At 44.6% G+C, this 15,868-nt stretch overlaps 1 protein-coding gene across 5 annotated transcripts in view; it reads right to left on the bottom strand.

Annotated features, from left to right (window-relative positions):
* The window catches only part of LOC109923510 (equilibrative nucleobase transporter 1-like), a 30,227-nt gene that overhangs the window by 12,369 nt on the left and 1,990 nt on the right, over positions 1-15,868 (bottom strand). For all 5 annotated transcript variants that reach the window (XM_048620872.1, XM_048620869.1, XM_048620873.1 and 2 more), the window contains exons 2-7: positions 13,102-13,342; positions 9,874-10,006; positions 6,566-6,612; positions 3,667-3,743; positions 2,032-2,124; positions 306-445 (exon numbers count right to left, since the gene is read on the bottom strand). In XM_048620872.1, the coding sequence (XP_048476829.1) occupies positions 306-445; positions 2,032-2,124; positions 3,667-3,743; positions 6,566-6,612; positions 9,874-10,006; positions 13,102-13,285 (674 nt within the window). In that variant the 5' untranslated portion in view covers positions 13,286-13,342. The remainder of the gene's footprint in view (positions 1-305; positions 446-2,031; positions 2,125-3,666; positions 3,744-6,565; positions 6,613-9,873; positions 10,007-13,101; positions 13,343-15,868) is intronic.

The raw sequence follows: 15,868 nt of genomic DNA, 5'->3' as shown, positions 1-15,868 counted from the left end.
TAGATATAGGAACAGGAGTAGGCTATTCAGCCTGCTCTAGCATTCAATAGGATCTTGGCTGTACACTATGGGGAAATTTAGCATAGCCAATCTGCACATCTCTGGATTGTGAGAGGAAACCGGAGCAAGGCTGTGTCCCCGGTACTGTTGGATAGCAGTGCTAACCACTGAGCCACTATGCCACCCTCTGAAAAGCTCTGGAAATTCCTCAATTAGATTCTAGCCTTTCCATTGAACTTTGAGAAACCACCTAAATCCTTTGATTGGATTGCAGATTTAGACATACTCACTGTTCTTCTCCTTACCCGTAGCTGTAGACCTTTGGGAGCGGGTAGGGAATTTGCGTCCGTGGGAGCAGGAAAAGGGTACTACAAATTTGGACGAAGCTGAAGCAGCTGATGAAGATGAACGTGTATCTCAGGGATACACCAGACTCGTACAAACCCTAGAAAAGATGTGTCAGCATGAGGAGAAATGAAATACGTATTACTGCCAGCTCACACAAGGCTCCATTTAATCCTTCCACCTCTTCCTCATTCATAGAAATACACAATCCCTACAGTGCAGATAGAGGCCATTTGGCCTACTGAGTTTTCACTGACCCTCCAAGCATCTTCCCACCCTATCCCTGTAACCCTGCACTTCCCATGGCCAATCCACCTAACCTACATATCCCTGGACACTATGTGTAATTTAGCACGGCCAATCCACCCTAACCTATACATCCCTGGGCATTATGGGACAATTTAGCACGGCCAATCCACCCTAACCTACACATCCCTGGGCATTATGGGACAATTTAGCATGGCCAATCCACCCTAACCTACACATCCCTGGACACCATGGGACAATTTAGCATGGCCAATCCACCCTAACCCATCTTTGGACTGTGGGAGGAAACCGGAGCACCTGGAGGAAACCCACACAAACACAGGGTGATGTCCACACAATCAACCAATTCATTCCTGTTCAGTCCCTAATGCCTCTCTAGCCTTCTCTCATACACCGTCCTGCCTTTTCACTGCTTCCTCAATCATTCCTTGGCTCTCAATTTTACTGTATCTTTGATTTCTTTGCCACCTCCTTGTACCTCAGTCCATTCTCTGCTGTTGTCACACACATGTATTCTCCACAGTTAACCACCATTCTGCCCAGCCTCTCCGTCAGCCATTATCTCTGGCAATGGGAAGATATCCACAGAGGATTAGCAGTACAGAGAAAGACCCTTCAGCCCATCGAGGCTGCAACGGTCAAAAACAAGCACCTAACTTTCCTATCCCATTTTCCAGCACTTGGCCCAAAGCCTTAGCATTGTAAGTGCACATCTAAATACTTCCCCAATGTGATGAGGGTTTCTGTCTCTACCATCCTTGCAGGTGGAGAGGCGATGGCCTAGTGGTATTATCACTGGACTATTAATCCACAGACCCAGCAACTGATGACCATGAATCCCTTGTCGATTGTTGTAAAAACCCATTTGGTTCACTAAATAAAAACCAAAAGAACTGCCGATGCTGTAAATCAGGAACAAAAACATAAGTTGCTGGAAAAGCTCAGCAAGTCTGGCAGCATCTGTGAAGAAAAAAATCAGAGTTCATGCTTTGGTCCGGTGACCCTTCCTCAGAACACTGGATCCGAAATGTTAACTCTGATTTTTTTCTTCACAGATGCTGCCAGACCTGCTGAACTTTTCCAGCAACTTCTGTTTTTGTTCCATCTGGTTCACTGACATCCTTTAGGGAAGGAAACTGCCATCCTTACCTGGTCTGGCTTACACGGGACTCTAGACCCATAGGTTGACTTAAGGCTGCCCTCTAGAATGGGCAATAAATGGCCAGTGACACTATAACCCATGAATGAATTTAAAAAGGCAGTGATTTTTTTTCTGGAAGGTGGTTAAGGCTAGTACATTATCTGCTGCCACACTCTCCTAACTTAAGTTTAAGTGAAGCACCGTTTAGAACAGTATTCCTCCCTGCACTCCATCTGTTTGTTCCCTTTGAGATGGAGCTTGCTGGTCACGCACCTCACCTTCACCAGTAGAAACATGGCTGCTGATGATCCAAAAGCCCCATTGTACAGCGTGATGACAGTGGAGCGTTTGTTCCCGAATAGGTTCCCAGTCTGGTGGCCAGAGAGAACAGAAACAATCAGTGAGTTGGGAGGGGTCGGGTAGGGAATGTAAATCCTTCAAACCCTTCTGGCCATCAGCGGTGTGTTCCGAGTGGTAATAGGCCTGGATCCAATTTCAGCCTTGCACTAAGAGAGCTATATCTCGCACAGTATAGACATAGAGAGGATGTTTCCTCATGTGGGGCAATCTAAAATGGGAGGTCATCAATTTAGCATAAGAGGTAGCAAGTTTAACACAGAGTTGAAGAGGAATTACTTCTCTCATAGGGTCGTGAATCTGTGGAATTTGCTTTCCCAGAGAGCGGTAGGTGCTGGGATCTTCAGTCAATTTATAGAATCCCTCAGTGTGGAAAGAGGTGATTCAGCCCATCAAGTCTACATTGACCCTGCGTAAAGCATTCTGCCCAGATCCACCAGACCACCATAACCCCACATTTACCATGGCTAATCTACCTAACCTGCACGTCTTTGGACTGTGGGTGGAAATCCATACAGACACAGGGAGAACATGCAAACTCCACACAGACAGTCGACCAAGGCTGGAACTAAACCCCATCCCTGGCACAGGGGGGCAGCAGTGCTAACCACTGGTTTGCTGATGCCCTTCAAGGATGGAAAGTCATTTGCTGGTGTGGCCTACAATGACCCAACAGCGGTTGACAAATAACCGCCCTCAACAAATGCTGACCTACTGTGGAGGGCTGGATGAGAAAAATCAGAAGAGCATGCTACACCATTGAAAGAGATTAGTCTGATTAAAATACTGGACTTTCAGCCAGGGTTTGCCCTGTTGAAGGTTCAGCACTGCACGGTCAGAGTGGCAATATTGAGGGAGCCCTCGAACTTCAGAGCTTTAGTTGGGAAGCGGTGCTACACACTATTTGTGGGGAAGTACTGCTTTTCCACTGTATCAGAACGTCGCTGCACTGTCTCAGGTACTGAGGGGTTTTTGGTCAGAACAGCCGTACTACCGGAATACTGCCCAGTCAGTAATGAGGAGGGGTTACTGGATTAGAGCGTGCTGTACTACTGATAGGCTAGCCAACATTCATCATTGAAATGCAGCCAATGTTCACACAGAATCAATAGTCAATCCCTCTAAAGGTTCAACTTAGTGTTAAGGCTCAACTCAGTGTTGACCCTCAGGCACTGCAGCATTCCCTCAGTATTAGACTCTCATACAATGCAGGGCTCCCTCAGTACTATCAGACTGACAATACAGAACTCTTCAGTACTGTCCCATGAGACACTGCCACACTTTCGGAATGCTGATCCTGTAATACTGCATGCTTACTGAAGCCCAGCAGTGTCGCACTCCTTCAGTACTGACTCTGTGACAGGGCTGTACACCCTCAACTGAAGAAGGGTTATGAAGAAGGGTCACTGGACTTGTAACATTAACTCAGTTTCTCTCTCTATAGATGTTACAAGACCCTGTTGAGTTTCTTCAGCAATCTCTGAGTTTGTCTCTATGTTGAGTCTCTGACAGTGCAAAGTTCCCTGTAGATATTCTGCCAAGTGATTGGCTGTTACCTGTACATTGGTTGTGAAGAAGAGGATTCCACCTCCTGCAATCATGCAGGCTGCAGGGAACAGCAGTACTGCAGAAGCTGCGAGAGAACAGAGGGTGAGAATGTTAAGAGATACAAAAATAAAAAAGGGACTTGTGTTGCTGCAACTATGTGTCATGTCATCATCAAACACTTTATAGCCAAGGTGGTCCATCACTTGAAGCAGTGTAGAAATGTGGGGAAAAAGACAGACAATTTTCACTGTCAATAACAATGAGACAGGAACAATGGACTCCCATAAAGATGCAGTGCAATATGGGAGGGCTCAACGGGTTAATGAATGAATGATTTTATTCTAACCTGTATTTTACTTAATAGCTTAAAGCGCCTGCCTTATGAACAGGGGATCCTGAATATAAATCTCAGCAATGCCTTTTTTGGGTGGCACTGTGGTTAGCACTGCTGCCTCACAGTGCCAGGGACCTGGGTTCAATTCCACCCTCAGGTGACTGCCTGTGTGGAGTTTGCATGCTCTCCCCATGTCTGCGTGGATTTCCTCCAGGTGCTCTGGTTTCCTCCCACAGTCCAAGATGTGCAGGTTAGGTAGATTGGTCATGCTAAAATGTCCATAGTGTCCATGGATGTGTAGGTTAGGTAGATTGGCCACAGGAGTGCAGGGTTACAGGGATAGGGTGGGATGTTGTTTGAAGTGTTGGTGCAGACTCACTGGGCTGAATGACCTCTATCTGCACTTGTAGGGATTGTATGCTTCTATGATTAATGCATCTTCAGCGTGAGTTGAAAAGTATATGTCGGGCAGCTTAACTTTGGTACAGCAAAGATATTAATAGATATGGGCCAAAGATATGGAGTTAGGCCACAGACCAGTCATTGAATGGTGGAACAGGCTTGAGGAGCTGAATGGCCTCCTCCCGTTCCTATGTTCCAGTGATACCCACAGTACTGCCCCTGCACTGCGAAGCCCTTAATCATTAGCCGTACTTTGCAAGTTTATTTGATCATCAATTCTCCTCCTTCAATGTTAAAAGTTCTCTCTGGATAGCCTCTATGACAGTGTATCGATCCCACTCCTGGCTGCACATTCAGCAGACCAGTCCTGCCTCAGTACTGTCCCTCTGATAATAAATGTATACCTCTGCACTGCTGCTGTGCTGGTCCTGTACTCACTCCATTCACATCCTCTGACAGTAAGCTTCAATGTCTTCCCATCCTTTTCCAGATTCGGAAAAGGGGAATGTTTCACAATGGGACTGAGGAATATGTAGACACAGAAGCTCTCTGTACTGACAACATTTCATGACTAGGCTTTAGTGTGGAAAGCAGAGAGTACAGCGAATTGAGAACTCATTCATTACCAAGGGAGACTGAAGGTTCAGAAGGTGGTCCCTACTACCGTTTATCATGGGTCTAGCTTCATTACCCATGTTCTGGGCTACAGACCCTGGATGACTGTACAGCAGCTAGAACTTCCAGGGCCAATAACAGTTTATAAGAGGATCGCTAACCCTAACCCGAACCCAATCCTTAGGTAAAGAAGAATTACTTTAAGCACAACGGCGGTAAATCTTCATATATTCCTCACACAGTCAAACACTGATGACAGCACTGCTGCTTTTTTCTCCCCAAATTTAGCAACATGGACTTCAAAAGAAACATGTTACTTCCATCTTCTCCATTCCATTGTCCACATGAGTTTCCAATGACACTAAATTGAAAGGGAACAGTCAATACTAAGGAAGACCACAACACAGTGTGAGAAAGCATGGGATTGGGCACTTCATTTACAAATAAGTACTGACAAGCTTACACTGGAATTGCTGCATTTTGGACAGGGAATAGACAACCTGTATCAACTGTGAAAAAACAAACAATAATCTAAAGAGGACAAATGAGTAAAGGGACCAGAGAGTCCAAAGCACAATCTAGGAGAAGGAGCAAGGCAGATTAATCAGGCAATAGATAACAACTATTTGGGAATTTTCCAGAAGGATAAAATAGCAAAGAACGGAAATCATTCCAAAATTATGTGAATTTCGTTTCGTAGTATTTGGAAAACAATGTGCATTTCAGGTCACCACATCGTGTAAAGACTAATGAGGCATCCCAGGGAGTGCATAGAGAAGGGGTAAAAGAACTTGTGAGGGTTTAAGTGTCAGAAAAGGAACGGAGGCTGAATCTCTTTTCTCTCAGAAAACTGAGGGATCCGTAATGAAGATCATTAGAATTAGGAAGCCTTCGGATGAAGGATACAGAGGTCAAGTTCAACTTGAGGGCCTGTGGGTCATCGATGTCTGATACTCATCAATGAATCCAATGGGGAACACAACACAAAGCCAGGGAGAGGGGATGATGTGGAATTTGCTTACCAATGAGTTGGTTGAGATGAACAGTATGTGTATTTAATGTGAACCAAGATAAGTGCACGGTGGCTCAGTGGTTAGCACTGCTCCCACACAGTGCAAGGGACCTTGGTTCGATTCCACCCTTAGGCAACTGTCTGTGTGGAGTTACACATTCTGCCCATGCCTGCATAAGTTTCCTCCCACAGGTACAAAGATGTGGAGGTTAGGTGGTTTAGTCATGTGAAATTCAGGGTTACAGGGATAGGGTAGTGGGGTGGCTCTGGGTGGTATGCTCTTCAGAGGGTTGGTGTGGACTCAATGGGCCAAATGGTCTGCTGCCACACTGTAGGGATTCTATGAAGTCTGAGTGCTAATCAATAATGATTATTCAGATATGTGAGAGAATTTATGACAGGAAGGAATATTAGTAAATTATGAGAATGAATAACATCTTTCGGTTCTGTATATTTTAGGTAATTATTGACAGGCTTTACGGACTGGATTTCATCCTTACGCATTTGCTAAGACTTCGAACAAGCATCAAGGTGTTAGACTCACCTGCAGTGGAGAAGGCGATCATTAAAGTGGCAGTGGTGTAAAGAGATCTAGGGAGATGAAAAAAAAGTGTGATAAAAGACTAGGCTCTCTCATTGTCACATTCTGCTCCATTTTCCCTTTCATCTGACCCAAATAAGATCCCAATTACTCAGTGTCATTCAGACCAGTTTATCGCTCACCCCAGAGCAATTAAGGATGGGTGATAAATGCTGGCTTTTTTTAGCTACATACCCTAGAAGGCCAAATAATAAACAAGATTGCAATGTGGATACGTGATGTGACCTTTCTCGCTGAAATTCCTCCTGAATTTGATTAAGTAACAAATATTTTAAAGGTGTTTATTGCAATAACATTCAAAATGGGCCACTCTAGAACAGCTCACGCTAAATACAGAATCTTGGTCACAATGAAACAAAGTTTGTTGCCTCAGAACATGATTACCAATGGGGCTATTCTGCCTTTATTCCTGTCCTCTCCATCCATTGATTACCTGCCCCCTCCTCTTCTCACTCCAACTAATGCCCAGACTGGCCTCACCCAGTTCCGAGTCCAAACCCTTTCAACCACTTTTCTTTCCCCCATCAAACTTCCCCTAAAAGTTCTTTCTTGTGCACCCAACTCCTGCCTCTTCCCTCCAATTCCTTTTCACCTTCTGTCCTTTCTTTCCCATCTCTACTCTTTCTGCCCTCAGTATTGCCCCTCCAACCACTGCACCTTCATGCTTCTCTCCATGCTGCAGCTCATTCTCCAACCTAGAATATACAGTGTGGAAAGCAGCTATTCAGCCCATCAAACCTGCACTGACCCTCCGAACAGCATGCCATCCTATCCCCGTAACACCTCATTTCCTATGGCTAATCTATCTAACCTGCATGTCCCCAGACAATTTAGCACGGCCAATCCACCTAACCTGCATATCTTTGGACTGGGGGAGGAAACCTATGCAGATACAGGGAGAACGTGCAAACTTCATACAGTTGCCTGAGGGATGGGTCCCTGGCACTGTGCCGGAGCTCCTGTGCCCTGCCTGTTCTTTTTGTCTTCTGTCTTTTCTTCTTCTGTCCCATTATCTCTCCTCAGCAACGGAAGCAAAAATCGGCAAGCCTGGGGAATGAGCCGAAACACTGCGTGGGCTGCAAGCCCTGGAACACCGTGTGGGGAATCCCAAATCCTGGAGTGGCGCGAAGGAGGCAAAGCGCGACTTATCTTGTTGCCACTGAGTGCCAGTGAGGAGCTGACTAGATGCTGGTGTGATGTGGGACAGTTGTTGGACTTGGGCCTGGCGCCATGTGCTGAGCTGTTGCTGTATGGTACTCTTACCAGACTGTAACGTAAAACCTTACCTTTTAATCCCATTTCATACAACAAAATTTTATTTTACTCTAAGTTTTGTATCTCGGTACTTGTACCTAAGATGGCGCCATTAAAAGACAGCCATTGTAAAAGCTTCTCACTGTACACCTGTACTTCTGTACTAGAGTACACGTGACAATAAAGGATATTCTATTCTATTTTATTGTGAGGCAGCAGGGCTAACCACTGAGCCACCGCATCATCGTGGCTTCTCCCTCTCCTTTGTGAAAATTGGTGGGGTGACCTAACCCTCCCAGATTTCCTTGATCTTTCACAATTCAGCGACCATTGCAACAGGTCCACGGCAGATGCCATCTCCTTGGCCCTACACTTATCGCTGGAACATCTGAATAACAAGGATACCTACGTCAGACTCCTACTTATTGACAGAAAAACAGAAGTTGCTGGAAAATCTCAGCAGGTCTGGCAGCATCTGTGAAGAGAAAATCAGAGTTAACATTTTGAGTCAGGTGACCCTCCCTCCTGATTTACAGCATCCGCAGTTCTTTTGGTTCCTACTTATTGACTACAGTTCTGCCTTCAACACCATAATTCCAAAACACCTCATCTCCAAATTCCGAGACCTAGGTCTCGGCTCCCTCTTCTGTAACTGGATCCTCGACGTCCTGATGAACAGACCGCAATCAGTAAGGATAGGCAACAGCACCTCCTGCACAAGAATCCTCAATATTGGTGTCCCCATAAGGCTGTTTACTTATCCCTCTGTTATACACCTTATATACATACGATTCTGTGACCAAATTCCATCTCAACTCCAATTACAAATTTGCTGCTGACCATTGTAGGTTGGATCTCGAACAATGAAGGGACAGAATACAGGAAAGAGATTGAGTGCTTAGCGACATGGTGTAAAGACAACAATTTCTCCCTCAACGTCAGCAAAACAAAGGAGTTGGTCATTGACTTCAGGAAACGGACTGGAGGGCACACCCCTGTCTGTATCAATGGTGCTGAGGTGGAGATGGTCGAGAGCGTCAAGTTCCTGGGAGTGATGATACCGACAATCTGGCCTGGTCCCTCTACGTTGACACAATATTCAAGAAAGCACAGCAATGCCTCCACTTCCTCAGGAGGCTAAGGAAATTTGGCATGTCCATAAAGACTTACCAATTTTTATAGATGCACCATACAAAGCATCCTATCTGGGTTTGGCAACTGCTCTTCCTAAGACTGTAAGAAACTGCAGAGAGTCATGAACACAGGCCAGTCCATCACGCAAACCAGCCTTCCATCCATTGACTCCACCTGTTCTTCCCGCTGCCTCGGAAAAGCAATCAACATATAAAAGACCCCTCATACCCTGGTTATACTCTCTTCCACCTTCTTCCGTCAGGTAGAAGATATAAAGGTTTGAACAGATTCAAGAATAGTTCCTTCCTCACTATCATCAGACTCTTGAATGGACATCTCAAAGGTTAATGTCGATGTCTTTCTCTCTCTGCACCTTACCTATGGCTGTAACACTGTATTCTGCACTCTGTTCTGCTGCCTTGATGCACTTTGTATGGTTCAGTCTGCCTGAGTAGCACACAAAACATCACTTTTCATTGTAGCCCGGTACATGTGACAATAATAAATCAAATCAAATCAAAAATGACCCTCCGACCAATCCATTAATATCCTTCTGTAAACTAACACTTTCCTCCTCACTGTCAACCACTCGGCCAATCTTTATGTCACTCGTAAGCTTACTTATCCTCACTCCCTGCTCTTCATCTTCGGCCTGCCCCTTGCCTCTTCATCTTTCCTTGATCTTCTCTGTCCAAACCCCTCATGAATTTCTCAGACTTGTGATTCCTCGGACTTCATTGTCCTTCTCTGCTCCCCATAACCGGACCCCTCATTGTCCTGCCCAGCTCCCATATTTCGCCCCAAAGCAAATAAGCAACCCAACAGAATCGACAACCTAGGCAGATAAAAAGTTGAGAACTCACATGGCCAAGAATCTGGTTACCGTTGTGCCACAGTAGTCAAAGAGGAATCCGCAAGGCAGGGTGATGAAACAGAGGGAGAACGATGCCAGTGTGAAGGCCAGGGTGAAGTGCTGATCCTGTAGATCACAGTCCACTGGGTCAAAGGAAGGAGGAGAGACAATGACAGTGAGTGAAAAACAGGGACAGTGAAGTGGGGTCGAGGGGAGGGGGTAAGTGAGAGACCTGAAAGGAAGAGGAGAGAGAAGAAGTTGCCAGACAAAGAGACCGTTGGTTCATAGCTTCTTAAAGGCGGAGTCACAGGTAGACAGGGTAGTGAAGCAGGCATTTAGTACGCTTGCCTTTATTGGTCAGTGCATTGAGTACAGGAGTTGGGATGTCATGTTGCAGCTGTACAGGACATTGGTTAGTCCACTTTGGAATACTGCATTCAGTTCTGGTCTCCTTGCTATGGGAAGGATGTTGTGAAACTTGAAAGGTGCAGAAATGATTAACAAGTGGAGTGACCTTATAAAGGTTTATTAAAATATGAGGCATGGACAGAGTGAATAACCAAGGTCTTTTTCAAAGGGTAGAGGAGACAAAAAATAGAGGGAATCTCACCACCCTGATTTGGAAATACATCACCATTCCTTCACTGTCACTGGGTCAAAATCCTGTAATTCTCTCCCTCAGGGCATTGTGGGTCTACCTACAGCACAAGGACTGCAGCACTTCAAGAACGCAGCTCACCACAACCTCCTCAAGGGCATCTAAGGACAGGCAATAAATGCTGGGCCCAGCAAGCAATGCTCAACGCCCATGAGTGAACAAAAAAACAAACTAGGCCACATCTAGAATACTTTGTACACTTCTGTCCTCTAAATTGGAGGAATATACTGGCCTTGGAAGCAGTCCTGAGAAGTTTCATTAGGCGAATACCAGGGAAGGAAGGATTTTATTCTGAGGATAGGTTTAGGTCCGTACTGGAGTGAGAAGAATGACAGGAGCCTTTATTAAACCGTACAAGATTCTTAGAGGATTTGAGAGGGTAGATGCAGAGAGGTTGTTTCTACCTGGAGGAAAGTCTAGGACCAGAGGGCATCGTCTCAGACGAAGGGCTCACATTGCGAGGAAAGAGATTAGGAACATTTTTGTTAACCACAGAGTAGTGAATTTTTATGGAGACCTTTATTGTAGAGGGCTGTCGATGCTGGGTCGTTAAGTATATTCAAGATTTTTAATCAGTAATAGGATCCAACGTAATGGGGATTAGTCTTTGACAGTGGTGCCTCTGCTCTGAGTTTTCAAGTCTTACAGTTCATGGAATCAGGTTGTCTCACGTTGCAGTTGATCCTATTTCATTAATTATAGAGGTTTATAAAATCATGAGGGGCATAGATAGGGGGACTAGCCAAGGTCTTTTTCTCCTAGGGTCAGGGAATCCAGAACTACAGGGCATAGATTTAAGGTGAGAAGGGTAAGATTTAAAAAGGATCTGAGGGGTAATTTTTTCATGCAGACGGTGGTGTGTGCATGGAATGAGCTGCCAGAGGAGGTGCTGAAGGCTTTGGTAATGCTGCAGCCCATATTACACCTTCACATTTACAATGTGATTTGGGAAACACATTCTGGATTTGAAAGGAGCACCACTTCATTTCTCATTAAAATTAAAGGCAATGTTCCAGGAAGTGGTTTGAGTATAGATCAAGAGAAAGGTTTTTGCACTGATTGGTGCTTGTATTCTTGAATATTGATGTAGCCGCACTTATACAGCCAATAATATATCTTTTTAATTCATTCACAGTACATGGACATTGCTGGCAATGTCAGTATTTATTGCCCATCCCTAATTGCCCAGAGGGCAATTGAAAGTCAATCACATTGCTGTGTGTGACATGTAATTCAGAACAGGTAACGCTGACAGATTTCTTTTCCCTAAAGGACATGAGTGAACCAAATGTGTTTTTACTGACAGTCATCGACATTTGACTCTTATTCCTGGAGTTTATTGAATTCAAATTCCACTGTCTGCCATGGTGGGATTTGAACCTCGTTCCCCAGAACATTACCTGGGTCTCTGGATTGATAGTCTAATGATAATACCACTAGGTCATTGCCTCCCTTTAGAATATATCACCAATATACTAGATCATCAGAATATATCATCCCTTGCCTGACCTGACTCATGTCTTGGACCAGCTTTGGAGAGTAAAGATGTGAGTTACTAGGGCAGAATTAACAGACTCTGGACCACTCTTTTAGCTGCTCTTTCAGCTATATTTCTGGTCCAATTAAATCTCTGTTCAACAGTAAACCCTATGATGTTTATGGAGACTGTGTAGCCTCCGAAATACTGTTGAAAATTAAGGTCAGACGGTGAGACTTGTTTTTGTCAAGTGGGACAAAATGTGCCTTTAAGAGAGATTTGTTCTGTCCTGTTTCTCTTAGAGAGAGGTGGTGCTGAGAGGTGTGTACCATGGAACGCATAGTAAATAGCTTTGGGATTTTCTTTTAAAGTAGACAAAAGAAGCAAGAGTGGCTGCAGTCAGGTTCACACTGACCAAAGGTTTTAGTTTTTGCTTTGAATTGTTGAAGTTGGGGTTTTGGAGTTGAAGCTGCTGGATACAGCTCTCTCTCTGCTGCTGCAGAAGCTCAAGGTCTCTCGCTGCTGCTCAATTCACTCTGTTGGTGTTCCTTCTCTGGGATTGGAGGAGATAGCAAGTGAGGGCAATCTGTTTTGCTGAATGTGCTTTTGCAAGGGTACATTTATGGGATGCTGCTGTATTGGAATAGTTGACGAGTAGTAGTTAAGTAATGTATTATCTTGTAAAACATTTCTAAAGAGTTAAAATTATGCCAATTTTTTTTGTTTGTATTTCAACTGTGGTGTAAGAATAAAGAGGGTTTTGCTTAAAGCCTAGTATTTTGACCAATTGAATCATATCTGGAACACAGAGCCTTTCACTTGCCTTTAAGTAAGATAAAAGCTAGGGTCTAGGCTATGTCCTTGATATGTTTTGAGGGGGTTTGGTTTGGTCCATAAGATCAAAGCTGATCATATTTTGGCCAATGTCTGAGGCAAGGATGCGTGACCCTTGCAATCAATAATTCCTGATCCCCCTTTTCCCTTTCCTCACCTTACGTCTCCCTCGACACTCCGCAACCTCTCTGTCTCACTGCCACGCCCCCACATCCTGTTCTTTTCCCTTTCACTCTGTCTCTCTTGCACACTGTCAGCGATGCACTTACTGGTGCTGTTTCTCTCTCCATGGTGACTAGTGTTGCTGACTGGGATACAGAGATCGTGGAAATATCCCTCCTTCTTCAGTACAAAGACAAGGGACGCCCAACCAAAGATGACACCTGCGAAGCACAGACACTCGAAGAGGCCATTTGCAAAGGTCAAATACCGCTTCACTTTGATGCTCAACATTTGCCGCAAATTGTGGGGAATTCTCTTCGATGTCCTTAGAGTAATGTGTTAATAGGTCTGAAAAGAAAAGAAATTCCTTTTATAGAGATCCTTTCACCACTTTAAAACACCACGAAAGCTTGCAGGCTAACTTTGAGGTGGAGCAACTGTTGACTCGTTCGGAACATTGTAGCGTTGGGCTTAAAAAATGATCTCTCATTAAGGGTTAATTGGGCATGGTAATGAGTAAAGGAAATGGGAAGCTGCATTAAAAATAGACCTAGTGTTAAAAAAACTCCTGTTTTGGCTGGAAGGTAGAGCTGGTGACCTTGCAGAAAACATGGAGACACCTGGAGGTGTTTTTCCAACCTTTTTTCACACAACAGAGTACCCAGGAAAGTACTAAGAAATGATGATATAGCACGTAACCTTAGATTCAAAATGGTATTAACACTGGGGAGTTTGTCCCACTCGTTGGACTTTCATCATTGGGTTGGGGTTCATGAGATTGGGACGATGGAAACTGAGATAAAGCTCCAAGTGCCTCCAGCTCCAGTCCGCAGTGAGCTAGAAGGTAGTGAGACTCATTAGTTTGTACCACAATAAAGTAGGTTAAGGTAATAGGTTGTCTCATTAGTTTGTCTATAAAGTAGGTTGTTAATAGATTCACTCATTTACTTTGTAAATATATTAAGTAGATTAAGCTAATCAATTTGCTATGCATTGAAGTTTCTTCTTTTATTTATTTTGATCAAGCCTTAAAGAGCCCATGAAGGCCCTTCAGCCTAACAATATAAGCATACTGGCTAATTTGAGCAGGATAAGAAACAAGTCACTCAATGTGGTGAAGTCTGATGACTTATTCTAATAATTCTAGTTGGCGGAGAAAACAATGGGCTCACAACTGAGCAGAAAGCTTCCCTGCTCTTTTCTTTCCCCAATGACCTTCATGGGAATTCCACGTCCATTCCAAAGAGTGGGCAAACAGTCTTTACTCATCATCCTTTTTGAAAAATATCAATGTTTTGGCCTCAATTGTTTTCTGAGGCAGAGAATTCCATAAGCTTCCCACTCTCTGGGTGAAGACATTTATCCTCATTTCAGTCCTACCCCGTATCCTTGGGACTGTGACCCCCTGGTTCTGGACTCCCTGGGTCATCGGAAACACCTTTCCTGTGTTTAGCCTGTCTAGTTCTGTTAGAATTTTAAAGGTTTCTACGAGATTCCTCCCAAACCCTCACTGTTTTAAACTCAGGTGCATGTAGTCCTAACTGATCCAGTTCCTCTTCATATGTCAGTCCTGCCATCCTAGGAAGTAATTTGGTAAAACTTCATTCCACTCCTTCCATAGTCAGTAATTCCTTCCTTGGATAAGGAAACCAAAACTGCATTCAATACTCCAGGGGTGGCCTCACTAAGGCCCTGTCCAATTGCAGTGAGACATCCCTGCTCCTGTACTCGAATCCTCTCGCTATGAAGGCCAATGTACCATTTCCCTTCTTCATTGCCTGCTGTATCTGCAATGCTTACTTTCAGCGACTGGTTTACAAGGACACCCAGGTCTCATTACACCTCTCCCTTTCCCAACCTATCAGCATTCAGATAATAATCTGCCTTCCTGTTTTTGCTACTAAAGTGGGTTATCTCACATTCATCCACATTATACTGCAACCGTATATCTTTAACCTTGAAACAAATTAACAAACATGTCATGTGTGCCACTTGCTCTTTGACCCACTCAGCTGTGATGCTTTACCTCCTCCTCCAACTTTTGACGGCGCCTGCTACAAGTTGCCATGATTGGCATTCTGTCTGCGTTATCGACAAATCTTTATTCTTATTCTCCCGGTAGCTGGGAGATTGAAACAATGGCGGAGCTCCGTTGCTGTGATTTGTCATTAGTTCCCTCCTCTTATATACTCTCACTCAGCACGTCATTGCCCACACCAAGTACTTTCTCAGAACTAAGGCAGCGATGAGGAGGAATTTCTTCTTCTCTCAGAGGGTTGAGAGTTTTTGGAACTCCTTACCACAGAGAGCTGCGCAGGCAGAATCCTTGTATATTCTTAAGGCTGAGATAGATTCTCGGTCAGTTGGGGAATCAAGGGTTACAAGGAAGGGCAAGAAAGTGGATGTGAGGACAGTCAGATCAGCCATGATCCTGTTGAATGGATTAGCAGGCTCGAGACGCTGGGAGAGGCCTACTGCTGTTCCTATTTCTCATGATCTTCTGATACTTGTCAAAAATTGTGTATCCCGGCCTCTGCAACTCGCTCTACTTGCCAAGGAGTGAGAGTTGGGGAGATTCGATAGGGAGATAGCGATTGCAGATACACACACATTAGAGAGTATCGGTATCACTGTCCTGAAAAAGCCCTGATACTGTAACCACACACCAAACTACAGTGATAACAAGGTGTAGAGCTGGATGAACACAGCAGGCCAAGCAGCATCAGAGGAGCAGGAAAGCTGACGTTTCGGGCCTAGACCCAAGAAGGGTCTAGGCCCGAAATGTCAGCTTTCCTGCTCCTCTGATGCTGCATGGCCTGCTGTGTCCATCCAGCTCTACACCTTGTTATCTCAGATTCTCCATCATCTGCAGTT

The sequence above is a fragment of the Rhincodon typus genome, chromosome 48 (genome assembly GCF_021869965.1).
Source record: "Rhincodon typus isolate 14 chromosome 48, sRhiTyp1.1, whole genome shotgun sequence".
Taxonomy (NCBI): Eukaryota; Metazoa; Chordata; class Chondrichthyes; order Orectolobiformes; family Rhincodontidae; genus Rhincodon; species Rhincodon typus.
Note: the sequence above shows the minus strand (reverse complement) of the source record. Positions and strands in the feature narration are given on the sequence as shown.